We start from the raw sequence: 18,542 nt of genomic DNA on the forward strand, positions 1-18,542 counted from the left end.
ACTTCCTTAAGTAGTGCCTGTGGGTTTGTAATAATTATGAGGGACTCAATTCATTGAAGTAATTCAACATAGATCTGACTAGTTCTCTATATAGCTCTAGTTTTATTGAGGAGCAACTGAACATTCATGAATTTCCTAAATGTGTAGCCAACTAATGGTGAAACCACAGGAAACCATAATCTGTCTACAAGACACCTCCAGACCTTCAGCTGCTGCTGCTTCATGAGAGCGTATCCTGAGATGAATACAGTTGATGTTTAACACCATGGTTTTTTGAGAATGACCAATAAGTGATTGTGCAGTGCAGTGATTGTTTATGTATTACTTAATGGAAAGAAATCACTTCCATGTATGTGTTTGGGTAAATGAAACTCCAGTGGCTGGACCTACCTTATATCCTCCACATGTAAGTCCTGCATTTCTTTTAGCAAGAACACACTTCATCCTCAAGAAGAAGGAGCGTTCTATTTCATACTCTGTCACATAAACACACATTACAGAGGCATTACTCACATGTTGTAGTACATTGTGTTTTTACAATAAACAAAAATATACCTTATTTTTTCTATTCATTGTATACATTTTTATCATGTTTAGAGGACCACAGTTATGGAATTCATTTGAAATAACATTTAATTTTTTTCTCCCTTATCAGCTTTTAAAGTAATTCTCATATTATCTTCATCCTTATGGCAAGATGCTTCTTTGGTTGTATATATCAGTGATTCCCAACCTTTTTCCTTAAGGGACATCTTTTTTTTATCATTGACTAAACTGACAATATATTCTATGTATTCAATGCAGATCATTTCTTGTTTGTGATTATGTTCAGCTTCTTACACCCCTTAAAATCAAGAAGGCCTCGTGACCACCTGTGAAGCTTTGTCAACTTGTTCTAGTTGGCATCCTGACACCCAGGTTGGAAATCACTGGTATATATATCTACTTATAGGTTTGTTTTTCTGTTCTCTCTCATTCTTCTTTTAATGCTATTCATGCCTGTACCTGTGGCTGTGTATATAAAGATTGTTTGTGCTATGTGTTTTGTTTTGTTTTGTTTGTTTTTCTTGAATATTAATGCCATTTTTACTTAATTGTTAATAACAAGGTAGGACTGTGAATAAGCCTTTCAGGTTTCCTTCCTTCCTGCACTGTAATTACTGTCTTCTATATGTATGTATTTTGCTTTGTATTATTGTGCAAATAAACTAATTCCAGTGCTGTGATCACCCTAAAGATTAGTAATTTCTAGTTGTTCACTTCTGTTCAGTTGTTGCTATTGTTGTTGCTGTACAACTTTGTCTCTGTCCTCCTTTCTTCTGTAAATAAATGTATAAGGCGTATGGTCTAGACCTGCTCTATTTGAAATGTGTCCTAAGATAACTTTTGTTATGAATTTGTTTTGAATTGAACTGAATTATCTCAGATTTCTTTTTACAGACCAGTATAATCAAATGTGCATAAAAGAGACCAACAGGTAACAGTCTATAGTCTAAAGGCTATATGACTTATGTAGTATGACTGGATCTTATGATGTATACACAGATCAGCCATAACATGATGGCCTCCTGGGCACCATGGCAGTAATAATGTTCTTGTCAAAGTCGCTCAAATCCTTACTCTTGCTCATTTTTCCTGCTTCTAACACATCAACTTTGAGGACAAAATGTTCACTTGCTGCCTAATATATCTCACCCACTGACAGGAGCCATGATAACCAGATAATCAGTGTTATTCACCAGTCAGTAAATGGTAAAAGGACTGTACTTACATATATAGTGCCTTTCTAGTCTTTCCGACTACTCCAAGCGCTTTACACTACATGCCCATTCACCCATTCACACACCCATTCACACACTGATGACGCAGCATCGGGAGCAATTCAGGGCTCAGTATCTTGCTCAAGGACACTTTGACATGCAGCAACCTACTGAGCCCAGTGGTCATAATGTTATGGCTGATTGGTGTACATAATCTGGCAGACGCCTTTACTCCAAAGCCATGTACAAATGAGATGCAGTCCAAACCACAAGCACACATATCTAAGGCAGTAAAAAGTTGTTTTACTGTTTAATGACAACTATGGAGTCTGTATTGCTTCTCCTGAGGTTGGACAACCAGCCAGAAACTCCTCTTCCTGTGCCTCTTCCCTGGCAAAAACAGACCAGGATCAACAGTCACTACACCCACCCACCCTCTTTACCAATCCAAGAATATTGTTTTTAAAGTTCAATAATGGGGTACGTCAAGACTCACAAGATTTAGAAAAGAACGTCCAAAATTGAAGCAGCATATGCCAAAATCCCATAATGCAAACCAACATCTTTTCTTTAGACTCTCCCTGCATGGTAAACAATGTCCTCTTTCAGACTCCATACCCCAAGTTGTAATGCAGGCTCTCTGTTAAAATGTACTGTTTCCACACCTGTAGTCCATGCCAAACCAGATGACATCATTATGATACCATTATCTCAAACTCGACAATGTCATCACAAAGATCCATCATCTAAAACAACCCTCAAAGTTCTTTTTCATCACAGCAAGAATTACTTACTTTAATTACTCAGCTGAGGTCAACTGTAATGTTTGGCACTGTTCTATAAAAGTGAGCAGTGGCAGCAGACCAACAGACTTAACAATATGTATGATTTAATTTACTATGATGGCAAAAATAGGAAAATAACACTGAGGTTGTAATCAAACAAACAAAAAAATATCTCATTATCATTACAACAACAGAGGAATGTCGTACTCGGCATTCTGCTTTGTGCTTCAGTACAGTAATACTTAAAAAAAAAAATTTAAAAAGGAAGTCAAGTTAGACTTTTTTCAGAACTGCTTTTTACCACACCTCACAGTCTTCATAACAGCAATGAATATGACCTGACATATAATAGTTTACTTTGCACTAACCAGGGAACAGCAAATCTCTCTAATACGAGCAATGGTTGTCTGTGCCGTAAATAAATGCTCTGGTAATTTACAGTATGTGATATACCATGACATGTGCACGAGAGCCTGGAGGTTGAAGGTTTAGGTACCTGGAGAGAAGTGATGGTGCGGAGGCTGGCAAAGACCCAGCACTGCTGTCATCTCATCGTGGTCTGATGGGTGAATGTACTCAAATATACTGTTTCCTGTTAGCTCCACCTGCAGCACACACATTTCCAGCATGAGTTATATGGTGATCAGCTACACAAAAGCCAACTAACCAAAATCCATACAAAATGCAAAGACATGCAGCCAGAGGTGCCCCTAGAAATCTTTCATAGGGGTGAGCAGATAGGGCCACTGAATTTCTTGGAGTGGCACACCAAAACCAAAAGCCACCGGAGGGGTCTGAGTTTTACTCAGTGATGGATGGTAAAGAGTGGCTGACTGGCTATGCATTTATTATTTACTTTCACATTAACTATTATGAAGAATATAAATAAATACGAATTCAGAGGGCTATTTCCAGCCCTTCATCCACCCCTCCTTCTGATGTCAAAAATATATAATAGAAAATAGAATCTGGCCTGCAAGTTTATCTATCTATCTATCTATCTATCTATCTATCTATCTATCTATCTATCTATCTATCTATATATCTATATATATATATATGTATTATGGCATGTCCTTTAGGAAATTATTCAATGAATATATTAAATGAAATCTGACATCATCAAGGCACTGATGCCATCTTGTGTTTTAGATAATAAGATTTAATATTATTACAATGTTGCTTCAAGTCGAGACATGCCCATTCAAGCTGAAAGGACACATGCCCCACCAGATTTTTGATATCCCGATTTTTTTTTTTTTCACTTTTTTATAATCTGTAATTGTAGCTTTATATCCAGGCCCGGTTCTACGAGGGTGCAAACATGCATTGCACCCTGAGTTTAATCATTTGCACTCTTAATGCCAAGCGCAAGGGGCTCTTATAGGCGCACACACTGTATGGCGTCTCCATGCACACCTTCTAATTTGGTCCATGTATGTTCAGCAGCGCAACCTGCAAAAGGGCTGGGTGAAGCTAAATATAGATCATAGGTGGCGATTATTAAATACTGTATAAAAATAAAGATACTGATTTGGTGAAACCGCTTGTATTTTTATAACCTAACTGACTGATGCTCTTTTAGAAATAATTATCTTGTATCTCACCTCGTACATGGTCATATAGTTCAGTAATTAATGTTACACAACAGCGTTTGCCTTGCAGTGTGTTTCAGGAATGAAACATGAGACGCTTTTGCCAAAGTTTGCCAAAACATAAAGTTGGATGAGGCTATGATAAGCCCTGGTAACTGGATGTCTCCTTCAGAAAAAAAACAGAATATTGAGTTCTATCCGACCAGTCTGGTGTGTGTAGAGCTCTGTATGTTAATATTGTAGCAGCCTGCTGTCGATTTAATAAAGGTAAACTCAGCGAACGGCGGTGCGTAAAGACACTGCGCTCTGGCACGGCACTTAAAACAACTTAACATAACCGTCCATGACTTCAGATGCTGCAGAGACTTCATGAACTGTAGGAGATGCTTTTTATATGATATAAAGCCACTGTGGACAGCAGATACTGTAAGAATCACCCACATTCATTCATAGATCAGTGACTGATTTACTGACTTTCCTGCTTTAACCATATTGAACCTTTTGCTGCTTCCTATGCATTGTGTTTGAACATACTACAGTACAGTAGCAGCGTGAATATTTGCCCGCATACGCCAGGGCGTTAATTATCTCTTCATTAGTAAGGACTGTTTATGATAGAATCCGTGCAGGCTCACTTAGGCCCACACTTCTTGCATAACATCCTTAAACCACCCCTTCATATACAATTGAAATAAAAACACAATTCTATCCTAAAAACTGTATTTCATTTGGCACAAAATAATGGGTTAGGGTTAGCGCCAAAGGTGTCCGCAAATACGTGTGAATAACGGTTGATAAGAAGAGAGACGATTTTGGCCCTTTGTTTGTTGTTTGGCTGTGAACAACAAATATGATATAAAATGATGATATTTGTATTTTTTGTTAAGTATTATGTTAGTAATGGAAATATATTCAGAATATTGCACTTTCTTGTAGTACTTGAATGTTGACAGGCCCTTCTATGAGACAACAATAACAACAGTGGCCAAGTTGAGTTTGAGGCCCCTGGTTTAAATGAATAGCAGCTAATGTAAAATATAAGATAGAAACATTTTATGCAAACAGTACTCATTACTCAGAAGACTTGCGAGGGAGGGGGCAGAAATTGTATCAGGGTAGCCATGGCCCCCTTCACGTTTATGGTTAATGTGAAATGTTATGTGATGGGGCTTACCTGGGACAGGCCAAGGTGGACTGATGCTGTTTCAGAGATGTACATGATTTTTCCATCAGAGGCAACAACAAACACGAAACCATCCAGAGTCTGTGGGAGCAGTAACAAAGTAGTTACTGTTAAACAGTAAATGAGTAAGGTTTTCATTTTTATTAAAAATCGTATTATTTACCCGTGACTACCTTTTATTAGATTCTCTTTTTTTTTTTATTAAGAAAAGCATCTGGGAATATTTGTGTCTTCATTTAAAATTAAAATTAAAATGGTAAACATTGGTTATAAATTAACATTACAAAAATTCCTGGTAAATGTAAGATCTAGCAATATAATTGCCAGTACAAACACTGTATTTTTAAGTTTTTTTATTTATTAATTTAAATATCTTTTCATTAATTTGATGGATGTGTTGTGCATAACCAGCAGCTCATTTGCACTTCCTGCTGTCTGTCAGTAAACCCATGCTCCAGGTAGTACCAGGTCATAAAATTAAAAATGACTAGCCTTGACCACCCTATCAAATATATATAAAGTGAAAAATACTGGCTGATATATATATATAATTCTAATGTGTCTGACATATAATCCAGGTGGCAGTACAGTTCTCCAAAACATATTTACAAAGAGAAGTTTAGATTAGTTTAGTTTTAAATGTATTCAGACCCATGTGGTTTATTGCTAGATCTATTTTTTACTGTCATATTTAACCATTTGTGACTCAGCTGTCTCTAGAGAAAGAAATGTATGATTTAGTCCAAAACGTAAACTACACTGTCAGTAATCTAAATCCAGCTGCTTTCCATCTTAACTAGTCCAAATAGTGGACCTCAAATTGGCTGCACATTCTTACATCCTCTGTTTGAGCAAGAGGTAGGACTATTGGGCCTGACACTTATAACTACACAATGAGCGCATATAGTCATTTAAAAGTCGTAGTACAGACTAATAAATAAAATAACTCAACTGGACCATAAATCCTGTCATACTGGTGAGTACTGGCCCAGTTAAACATCATTAAGATGTCTTAAAATCAAACACAGGAATATGAAGAGCTAGGGAATGTAACACTGAAAAAGGCATGTGAAAATGAAAAAGGTTTTAGCATAAGAGTTAACAAAAGTACAGTATACCTGTATATAAAAACCATTGTAGTGGCAGCTGTAATTGAGCTGGTAATGATCGAAGTATGATTGTTTTAACAGCATTATTGTTGGTGTAATCAGTGAAATAGTAGAGAAGAATGAATATTTAAGGTAGGTTACAGGTCATAGTAGTGGTATCAGTATTTGCAGTACTAGTGAAGTAATGGTAGCAGTTTTAAACAGTAGTGGAGGTATTTTAGTGAATTAAGTAATTTGAATATAACATAAGTGATAACACCTGCGGCACACTTGGCCAATCACATTCCTTACTTTCATGCCCATAACAGCGTGTGAGAATTTTCCTCAGAGAAATTTTACTGCAGAGTTTCAAAATTATATCAGCAGCTAAAATATACTGCTACTGAGAGCAGATGATGTCTCCTTTAGAGCTGAGTTCATGTTTCTGGACATATTGAAGATCCTATGATCATCATGTTTTCCAAGTGTATTTTACTTGGCATCACAGTCATCTTACACAGAATTACCATCTGCCGGTAAAAACTCACAATATCATAAATAATATAAAAGTTAAATTTAAAACGTGACAATCACTGAGATTTTTATTATGCCTCTGGTCTTTTTCACCAACAGGAAATCGGCTCTATTCTGGTTCAAAGACCTTGTTTTGAACTATTCTGAACGTTTTGACCCATACTAAATTGGTTCAGAACCCAAAAAGTTGGTTTCCAGATGGGACCAAAAAATAACAGGTCTTCCTTGGGAATCAAAGTGGGCATGTTATGTTCTACAGGTTGTGCATTGTACCGGACCCTCTGCTGATGATTCATCCAGTTACTATGGTTCGACTCAAAATTGGCAGAAGGCTGGTTTGCTAGAACGCACCATGGTTCCAAAAATCTTGAATGTTCAAGAACCAGAGCTAATTTGGTGGAAAAGGGGCCTCAGTAGAGTGCATACCTCTACTAGGTTTCTCTGGAGCTAGAAGTCAGTAATTAGTGGTGGTATAAAACAGAGCAGTCAATGATACAGGTTGAATCATGAATCACAGTAACTTTGAGAGGTTCTTGAACATACAGTCATAAATGTGTAAAAAAATATCAACCTGATGTCTTCAGTAGTATGCAAGATTAGCTGCGGACAGACCCACACACGACCAAACACATGATCCCCTCCAGACATAAACATATTAAAAAACATTAGATGATATACAACCTAAACTGAGCACCACTTGCTGCCTATGTTATTTACAGTATTTAACCGTAAATACAGCATTTAATTGTTATACTTACGGAGGCATAAGAAGCCTAAAATGATGAATAATTTGCAGGGTTTAATAATTCAGTGTCAAGCCAGATTTATTGCCCACAGACTATTTGGTGCTATCTACTGACCTCCACTCTAATGAGCATAGCAAAGCAAAATCAGCTGCATAGGCTAGCATACAGTAACATCATTTAGTACTGAGCAGCACTTTCATGGAGCATATTATAGCAGTCATCCCAGAGGATAGTGTACAGTAGAGTATGAAAGAGAATACTGCAGTGCTAGAACACAATTTATTTCCCGTACTGACTTGTAAAAGGTGGGAACCCAGTTCTTTAGCCATGCTATCCAGAGGACTGAACCTTGTTGACTGACCCCATCCATCACCAAGACCTACAGAGAGAAACAGACACAGTAAGACAGTCAAACTGACAAAGACAGACAAGTGATGAAGACACTGTCACTTTCATATCAAACATGTAAGTTCAACATTGCGCAGATCCAGGGCATTATTTCCAGGGCTGAGAGCGGCTGCAGTTGTGTGAGCACTTCTATCAGTTTTCACAGGTATTGTGTCAAAAACTTCAACTATTTGTATGCATGTATATCCTAATACATATCCGGTGATGATTTATAAACCTTTTGGTGCTTGTTTGAACTACCAGACTTGTGTAACTCCACTGTTTGACACCACCAGAATTTGGAGGGGAAAAAATATACAAATAAATATATATGAGAAAATATCATTGAGGATGTGATACCAAGTTGAACATTTAATATTACAAAATATATGTAAATATATTCAAATATTGTGATTACATTTTCACAATATAAAACACTTACATACATAGTATGAAAGTAAAAAAGGAAATAACAGGGATTTGTCCGATTTTTAAAATACCAGACAGATTTTTATTTTAGAGCAGGGCCAATTCTGACCATTTTGGTCCCTGTGGCCGGACATTGTAGCCTTGTAAGTTATCTCAGGACACAGACCCAACAATTCCCACCATGTGCATGCACTGGGCGACTGTAGCAAGGACAAATTCCTTCTTATAAACAACCCATACAGTAGCCTGGTCTGTCAGTGACTAAGAGTGAGAGAGTTAGGTTATAATCCTATGAGGGCTACTTTTAGACTCCTCCATTTAGATTTCTGTATTATCACCACTCTTACAGTTCTACGTGTCAGTCACTTAATAGGGGCAGAAGTAGGTGCTTTTGATTCCAGGAGCAAATATCTACCTTTATAGCTGTTACATAGACCCATGGTCTCAGAGGACAAATCGTCTTGGCTTTGGGGATGCCCCTGACTTTTGTTCTAGTACCACAATGACGTTCAGCTGTGGATTTAAGTCTCAACAACTTTCAGATGCATTGCCATGGCATTATAGTTAACTAAAACTACACTAAAAACTGAAAACATTTTAAATCAACTAAAATAAAAATGCACAGGAAATGTCAACACAACAAGTCTGCATACGTTTGAGACTGGGATGTCTACATAACTGTGAGTCACTGTATTTGTATTGTATTGTCTATTCTCAACATCCTTAATCTTTCCCTGACAAATACCGCCATATTATTAGTTTAAAAAACTATGAAAAAGTATGATAAAAAAAGCGAAAGTGAAACGAGCAAACCCACTTTGGAAACAGATAGCAGTGCAGTAATAGACACTGTGATCTGTGGAATAAGTTTTTATGTAGTATGTAAACAAGTACCCACTCCAACTGTAAAATAAATATGTTCATGGGAAATAGAGGGTTCTGTCATCACCTGAGTTGTTACTAAGTTTTAATCTAAATTTGTTTTCCATAATCCATGCTGACATTCAGAGAGGCCTGTGTCTGCTGAGCTGCTCAACAATCAACAACCTAGTTGTCATCGAGCTGGGCTTACTATTAGGCCTTTTCCACCAACAGGGAACCGGCTCAGTTCCGATTTGTGTGCCTAGTTTTGAACAGTTTGAAACTTACCAATAATAAATTGGTCCAGAATCCAAAAAGTTGATTCCTACTTGGTACCAAATAATAGCAGGTTTTCATTGGGAACCAAAGGGTCCATGTCATAATCTACAGGTTGTTGTGCAGCGCCCTTTGTTGATGACGCCTCCTTGATTACAGTGGTTCCACTCAGAACTGATGGAAACACAGGCTAGTTAGTTGGAAAAGACATCAGATACCTGTCAAGGCCCATTTAGTTCTCAGTGATTATTTATTAGAATAAAACAAGGTGTTATCCTTTACTCCTCAGTATCAAAAACATGGTGTTTTCTGTCTCACAGAACACAACCAGCTGCCTCCACATGCAGTGTGTGTTCCTCTCACACACTCACTTTCTGAGAAACCAATTACAAAATACTCACTGTATTTTGTAACAGTCAAAGTGCTTCAAAATAAATGTATTGTTGAGTGTATGTTAAGATTATCACATAGGGGAATATTACTGTTCCCAGATCAGTGTTTCTGCTGAGCAGGTTAGCTTTTGTAATTATGTAATTATTCACACTGCCATCTCTACACTTTGCTCCCTCGACTAGTCCGGCTCATTGTCCCGTACACATCACTGTGTACTTTATGATCTGCTCTCCTGTCTTCATAAGGAGACTGCAGCATTGGTATATTTTTTATTAAAAAGCCATACTGAGTAAACTCCTTTCATATTTGTGTAATCTCCTCTCACTCACCAACAGCTATTATGATTTTTGCTCCACTAGATGGCTGTGCTACCAGGTCCCAAGGATTTGCTCAGAGCTTGGTAGATCAGCTTTCTCCTATTTTGCGGCCTGGTAATGGAATAAACATCAGAACACACTGCAGCTTAATGTTTTTGTCTTCCTGGAAGAGTTCATGGCTTTGATAAAAGCTGTGTAACTGAAGAGCGTTAGTGTTGTTCTTGAACTGAGTTTTGTATTGTATGTGTATATGTATCTGCTGTCCCTTGTTGTTTTTAACATGCTTTATTCAATAATTTTTGTTACCTCGTAATGGTGCACTGTCTTGGCCAGGTCTCCCTTGAAAAAGAGATTTTAATCTCTATGGACTTTTAAATAAAAGTTGAATTTAAAATTTCTTTAAAAATACAGGGTTAGTAGTTGGTAAAAGGGAAAAAATACTGAAGTAAACCTGCAGAAATCTAAATCTGCAAGTGGCCTCATCAATAAGGCAAGTGACCTTCACTGACACTGACTCCACCAACCACCCTGAATCTGTGCCTTACATTAATGCACATTTCCTGGGACTATATCTTGCACACTGTAAACATCCTTTATACTTCAAACTGTGAACTTGCACATTCGCATATTTTGCACATGCCCACACAAACGGCACAGCCTTTCAATTAAATAACTCTTATCTTGTATATTGTCTCTTTTTTAATTGTCTCTATTTCGTCTTTATTTCTATTTTCCTCATACTATGTTTATAGTTATGCACCAATATACCAAGGCAAATTCCTTGTATGTGAAAGCCTACTTGGCAATAAACCTGTTTCTGATTCTAAAGCACCATTGTCCCTAAATTGTACTATTACAGTTTGAGTCAATACTTTAATTTCCATTCAGAATATTAACATACTGACGGACACACGTTTTTATTTGGGAATGATACATTGCTGTGTTCCCTTTTCACCTTTTTGAGAGGCTTTGTGACCCAAACAGAGCAATATGGGCCAGAAAACTACAGCATTTAGTCTTCAGTATTACATGAACTCTTTAAAAGTAATATGGTTTTCATGAAAACACCTAAAAATGTTAAGGAAATTATTCTGTGTGGCTTTCAGTGAACACAAATAAATAATTTAGTATAAATTTAAATAATCTTTTTTTATCAGCTTTATATAATGGGAGCAAAAACCTCTTGTGACCTTACTGAATTCCTCATTTTCTTCCCATAATAACAATTTTACCAAAACAACAAAAGGCTGAATCTTAAAAGCAACATACAATTGAACAAAATACAAAATTATATGTAAAAATTATGCAAAAACTATAAAAACTATATATCCCTCACTCCCATCCTTTAAAACCACACTCAGAACTCTTCTATTTAGATCTTTGAATCTCTGATCTATCCAACCCCTTCTATCCTTTTATTGTTGCCACTGTTTTTATTCAGTTTTGCTTCTCCTGTTTATAGTTGTTTACAGTTGTTATAGTTGTTGTTGGTTTTTTTACTGATATTGCCCTCGTTGTTTCTGTTATTGTCTTTTGTTACCATGTAATGTGCCATTTGTCACTGTTCAGTCCATATTTCTAAGCCTGATAATTGTTTCATGAGGTCTGTTTTTGTTGTTTTTTTAATATGAAACTAAACAAATAGCAGTAGTTTTTTCAGCAGCCGAGGTACACCTTACAACAGTCAGGCTACTGTGCTTCATGTGGATGGATCCGCCTCTCACTCGGTCTAAACTCTCCAAAATAACAAAAGCTTCATTTCACTGTTATCACCAACTCTTCATCAGTAAATGCCTGCAGTAGTAATGCTGTCAACCTGAGGGATAGCTCCTGGATGAACACATGAATGTCATTTTTCAGCAGTCACTAATAGATACAAGACGTCTTGACTCACTGCAGGTATTAACATACTGTTAAATGTAGAATTATCAGCAGGAGAAGATCCAACAGCTGTATGTGTCTTGTGTCTGATCCTGTCTGTTATTCAGATTTAATAACATAGAGAGGACAAACTCAAATAACCACTAGGTGAAAAACAAAATTGCTGCATGATGGCAGCTAAATATCTGAGCTCTTGCCACAACCTGAGGGACATCCAGAAAAACAGCACCAAATGAAATTGTTTTTGCATGTTGAGATTGACTGTTGATGTTTGCTTGTTAGTGTCATATTTGTGTTACAATGCCCTATTTACTAGGGTTTGTGATTGTACAAATATGTACACCTTTATCATAATTGTTATTTAGTAACAAATATCATTCTTTAATAACTTTTCATATGTGTTTGCTTTGGCAGTACAGGCACTATTCGTGACAATAAAGCTCATTAAATGTAATTGAAACTGAATAGCGATTAAAACAGATTCATGAAAAAAGCATCACATTAAGTTTTTCCACGAAGCCTATGTAGTCTATATTAATTATAGATGCATTATAATTAATCCTACATTCATTTCTGATCGTAAATGAGGGCCATAAAAGCTCTGACATAAACGATCTTGACTTCCTCAAGTCCCAGCTCTGCGTTCTGGAGCTTTACTGGGATTTACAGGACTACAAAATAATCGACCACAAAACGGGTCCGTGACATTCTGGATTTCTCAACCGCACCCTGGATCAGCCCTGTGCGCACTGACAACTCACAGGCCGCTGAAGTGAATGAATGCGCAGGCCTGCTCTCGCTGAGGCGTACTGCGGCTCGGACAAAGAGGTCGCATTGACGGCTCCGCTGCCACGGGTGGCCCGGCCGTAAGAGGCCAAGTATTCAGTCTGACTTTATGAGTGATGACAGAGAGGAAAAGCTCTGTTTTCTTGCCCTCTAACCTGCCCCGGTGGAGCTGTACGCGGCCTAATGAAATAATTCACCTTGATGAATGAGTGAGGAGGATAAACTGGACGTCAGCTTTTAATCAGAGTGGGAAAACAACTTCGATGACACCTCAATTAACGAAATTAGTCTAACAGCCGAGAGATTATGATTGAGTGAAGGAGCAGACTTCCAGCCCGAAATTCACCTTCTGCTACTGCTACTGCAAGAACAAGTAATACTGAAATTACTACTACTAACATAAACTAAACTATTATTATTATTATTATTATTATTATTACTATAGCTTTCAGACAAAAGTCTAAATGCGGTACAAAGGCGCCTATAGCTACATTTTGTTGCAACCAAAGTTTTTTTAACGCAACAGTGACATTTAGTTTTTAAGCTATATGTTAATTGCTAGAGTATATTAATATTGTTTTAAAGCGGTACAAACCCCCCCCAAAAAACAAAAAACAAAAAAAACAATGGGTATCACTTTATAATAAGGCACCCATTTCTGAGTTGTAATTTACGGCTTTAAAAACTGTTAATAAACCATTTACTTTAGAATCTATTCAGAAAAACAACAGTGGGGTTGCCAAGTTGTGAAAATCCCCTTTGGTTGGTTTTTTTGTATTGATACTTTTTTTAGTAGTGGTGCAGTTAATTACGGTGGAAAATGGTTCTTCATTAGATCACTCAGTTCTATATTCTCAATAAGTCAATTATTCATGGTCGTGTCACTAATAATAATAGCAATATTTTAATAGCACATTTTGCTTTGTAATTGTAATTTATAACTTTTAAATAGCAATAAAGGCTGTTGCCTTTTAAAAGGACACTTTACTTTTTAAGAACATTATATATAGCCTAGTATTACATGTTATATAGTTATTACTTGTAACCCCATTTACAAAGACTGCCTCATTAGAAAGCGGTACCAAAAACGGAGTCTATTTCCTCACATTCCACATTTAGACTTTTTTCCCCTCAAACTATTTAAGAGACAGTGAAAGCGCCTCTGTGATGTTTATATGCTACAAAGCTCCCGTACGTCTGTTCTTTAGGAAATCCTGCTCTCACACACTGAAAATCTAAACGAAACAGCTTTATTTTATACATACTGAAAACTAATAGATTGTGTTGGATATTTGTAATGCGTTGTTAGAATATGTCAAATTAAAAAAGCAGGAAACTGATTTTTTATTTATTTATTTATTTATTTTTTGCTATCTTTTCATATTTCAATTCTGATAGCCTATATTTTTCATAATAATCTAATTAAGATAAATTATTATGGTCTGTGATTTTGTAGCTATACTGACTGTTATAAAACATGCAGAGTTTGTGTTCTTTTTTTAGTGTAGGCTATTTGACATTTCACTGTTTTGAGAATGTGAAATACACCGGTAGCCCCCCCCAATGTGTGCCGCTCTCTGGCTGTTCCCTGGTGCCTACCGTCGGGGAAGACTGCCCTCATCTTGAGGTAGCTGCTGGTCAGCCGGATGATGGAGGCCTTGTCCAGCTGGGAGGTGATGGCCGCCGGCAGAGGCAGCAGCTTGGCCAGCTCATAAAACTCTCCGTTCTCCTTCTCTCTCCGCGTCTTCGCCGCGTTCTTGCATTTTTCCTTCATCTCTTGAAGTTCTGATAGATGATTCTTGCATAAACGTAAGTCTCCGCTGATCTTTTTCCGATAGACTCATGTAACAAATGCAGTTATGTTACTGAGAGATGAAATCGCACCCCTACCATCCCCAAAGTCCAGATTCCAACAAATAAAATAAATGAGCAGCAGGATTCTGTTATCTTGATCCAGAGAACAGACCAAAGTCGCCTATGTGTTTCGTTTATTCCATCAGCCGCCCAACGCACTCCGAAAACCAGAGAACACACATGTCTGAACCATCCTTACTGAAGCTTTGTTCAACTCTTCAGCTTCACCTGTTAGACAAAGTTGCAGAAACCCCGACGCGTAACGCCACGTCCTCTCCACGGCGTGTTCACGGTGCTGTTGGTTGCCCTTCCATCCAGACATCAACGCATCCAGATGTTTAGCTCTCTGAACATCGATAGTCTCACGTACACAAACTAAAAACAAACAGAACACTTATAACTAAATGTAGAGAACAGGACAGCAGAAGAACTGAACTCGTCTGAAAACCTCTCAGACCAGATCCCGCTCTCTCTCCCTCGCCCTCTCTCCTCTCTCTCTCTCTCTCTCTCTCTCTCTCTCTCTCTCTCCTATCTGTGTCTCTCTTTCTTACTCTCTCTCTCACTCTTTCTTTGTGTGTGTTGAGTGTGTCCACCGACTGCTCATCTAAATACACTGTACACAATTTTTACTACTATATTCAAAGAATAAATTCAACATAAAAGGTTTTTTGTTTGAACTTGCTGTCAGCTGTATGGCAAAATAAAGCTAAAAAACATTCACAGTAGGCTATACTTTTATTAAGTACATTTTATTTCTTTATTGCTGCAATAACCATTTTAAAAGTACTTGGAGAGTATTTGTTTAGTTTGCCTTATTATACAGTGACAGTAGAAAGCCCATAGCAAATGAGGAGAGAGATAGAGGATGGCATGCAAGAATTAGGAATGTTGTGATTATATAGTAAATGGTAAATGGTAAGTGGACCTGTACTTGTATAGCGCCTTTAGTCTTCCGACCACTCAAAGCGCTTTTACACACATTCACCCTTTCACACACATTCACTCAGTGATGGCGAAGCCCATCGAACAGAGACTAACTCATTAATTCACACACTGATGCACAGCATCAGGAGCAATTTGGGGTTTAGTAACTTGCTCAAGGACACTTCAACATGTGGCAGGAGGAGCCGGGGATCGAACCACCAACCTTCCGATTAGACGACCTGCTCTGCCCCCTGAGCCAAAGCCGCACATAGTGATGGTTTTAAATGAGCAGTGTGTAGAATTTAGTGGAATCTAGCGAAGTGGTTGCAGAATGTAACCCCCTCGCCTCTCGTTCCCATTCCAAGCATGTAAAAGAAACAACTGGCCCAAAACCCAAAAGGACCAATCTAGAGCCAATGTTTGTTTTTTAATAGCCAATTTGTATTTGTGGGCCGCACATGGGTTATGCTCAGGCTACATGGGTACCAAGTGGGTATGGGCCCAAAATGGGCAACTTATCTGTCCATATGGGGCCCATTTTTAAGCCCATATAATACCCACATAGATAGATACTTTATTGTCCTTCACAGGAAATTTGAGGCGTGTTGAGGTCTGAGAGGTTCAATGATTTTGGAGCCGTGGTGTGTAATGCATGTCAGTGTGTTCCTATTTGAGGCAGTTAACATGTTGTAGAAGCAGGTTGAACAGTAGAGGATGACAGGTTGGACTGTACTTTTATAGAGTAATAACAGAAGTTGGGGGGCAACAGAAAGTGCATTGAGTTTGCGGATGGCAGAGAGTCTTTGTTGGCATCGTTTGTGGATGTCAGTGGTGTGATGATGGAATGGTCATGGACCCCACATACAAATGTTGGCTGGGTAGAAACATGGCGGTTCAACCTGATGGCCTCAATGGAGGAGGAACCACTTACCTCTACACACCGCACTGGATCTGAAACTAAATACCTGGAGAGCTGGACTCCTTTTCCAGGGTAACGGCAGATGTGGGGAACTGTTGTTTGCAGATCCACTGAACAACAGTTTGTAATATCCAGCCCTCTTGAATTCTTGGGTGGGGTCCTGCAGGTGGGTGGTGGACTAGCAGACCACCAATTATAGTTCTCATTTTTAAAAAGGTTCGGAGGGTGTTGAAACAAAGCTCAGACCAACTGTCAATCCTCACATTTAGGAGGAACAGTGCCTATTCCTTCGTGGCCATGGAATCATGGACCAGCTCTTCACCCTTGGAAGGTTACTGGAGGGGTCACTGGAGTTTGTTAATTCAGACATGTGTTTGTGGACTTACAGAGAAGACTTACAAACATTTCACCCAAGACACCCTACAAGACACCCCCTTGTAGGTACCCCGTACTCTGCATGAGTAGGGGTTACCAGGGCCATTGCTACAAGCCATTAGATCCTTATATAACCAGGGTGAGAGCTATGTCCAATCAAGCATGTTTTAACGGGATGTTAGGCCCTGCTAGGTTTGTATCTTATCATGGTTCTGTTTGTGATCTTCATGGACAAGATTTCAAGTGAGGGGGGAGGAGAGTGTCCAGATTTGGGACCTCAGAATCACTTCTCTGCTCTTTGCAGATTATATGGTTTAGTAAACTTCAGCAGACCATGAGTTCCATCATGCACTGGGGCAGTTTGCATTGTGTAATTAGTAAACTCTATTTTCAGAGCAACTGTATCAATCAGCGAGGTCAGTGGTCAGGATGGGAGTCAGCACCTCCAAATCAGCCCCAAAACAATGGATTGTTCCCTCCGGGTGTAGAGTGACTTGCTGCCCCAAGTGAAGGAGTTCAAGTATCTTGGGGTCTTGTACACAAGTACATTTAAAATGAAGTGTGTAAACAAGTGTATTGGTGATATAATAGCAGTTATATACAGATATAATAGCTATTTGGTATAACAACAAAAATACAATGATAATATTAATTTTTTTTTTTTAACTTACCCCTACCTTAAATTTATATTTCTAATTATCCGTAGAGCATCTTTTTGAAAATATTTTACAAAGCCATCACACTTTTGGGGGGTATTAATTGACAATTGATTAATTGATTCTAAGTGATTCCTCTAAAATTAAACTGAATAAAAATTCATTATAAAATGTTTACTTATAAAAGTTAACATTTCAACCCAACAATAGACATTGCTCAGACAGATTAAGGTAAGTAGAACACATTTTTCAACGAGATATCAACTAAAAATGTGTTTTTCTGAATGTTTAAGAAGGCCATTAAAGGATTAAATACAAATACAGTAGATTTAAGCAGCATATGAAAAGTTTTCCTATACTTATATGGGCACATAAATTAAAAAACAAAACATTTCTAATTACTCTACAATGAAGACAAAATTTATTTTTGTGGGTGACAATAAAACTTTGTCATTACTTCTGAAATCTACCATTGTCAACGTGACATTTAACCCACACGTTAAAGTTTTGTTAATCGCACCTATGGTTTAGGGTGCATAAGCTGGATAGTAACTGGAGGAAAAATGTTACTCGCACACCTAAAGGCAGCTTTCATAAGTGTAATCATTCCATTTATTTGCATTGGCTGTAAAATTCTGGCTATCACTTTCTGTATGGCTGTCAGTGTTGATGGATAACCATTGCTCTGGCTGTCGAAGGAAAATCTTACCACAGGACTCACTGTGGACCTTTGAATCTGCTCTTGTGTATAAGTGCTCTTAACAAGTGGAAGGAGGAATGTTTGTTTTGTTGT

The 18,542-nt window shown here is 37.9% G+C and overlaps 1 protein-coding gene across 1 annotated transcript in view; it reads right to left on the reverse strand.

The window, feature by feature from the left end:
- sim2 (SIM bHLH transcription factor 2) overlaps positions 1 to 15,308 on the reverse strand; it is a 24,129-nt gene extending 8,821 nt beyond the window's left edge. The window contains exons 1-5 of the mRNA XM_051386405.1: positions 14,621 to 15,308; positions 7,988 to 8,070; positions 5,315 to 5,404; positions 3,042 to 3,150; positions 391 to 476 (exon numbers count right to left, since the gene is read on the reverse strand). Of these exons, the coding sequence (XP_051242365.1) occupies positions 391 to 476; positions 3,042 to 3,150; positions 5,315 to 5,404; positions 7,988 to 8,070; positions 14,621 to 14,795 (543 nt within the window). The 5' untranslated portion in view covers positions 14,796 to 15,308. The remainder of the gene's footprint in view (positions 1 to 390; positions 477 to 3,041; positions 3,151 to 5,314; positions 5,405 to 7,987; positions 8,071 to 14,620) is intronic.
- Between the last annotated feature and the right edge of the window lie 3,234 nt (positions 15,309 to 18,542).

The sequence above is a fragment of the Dicentrarchus labrax genome, unplaced genomic scaffold, assembly GCF_905237075.1.
Source record: "Dicentrarchus labrax unplaced genomic scaffold, dlabrax2021, whole genome shotgun sequence".
Classification (NCBI taxonomy): domain Eukaryota; kingdom Metazoa; phylum Chordata; class Actinopteri; family Moronidae; genus Dicentrarchus; species Dicentrarchus labrax.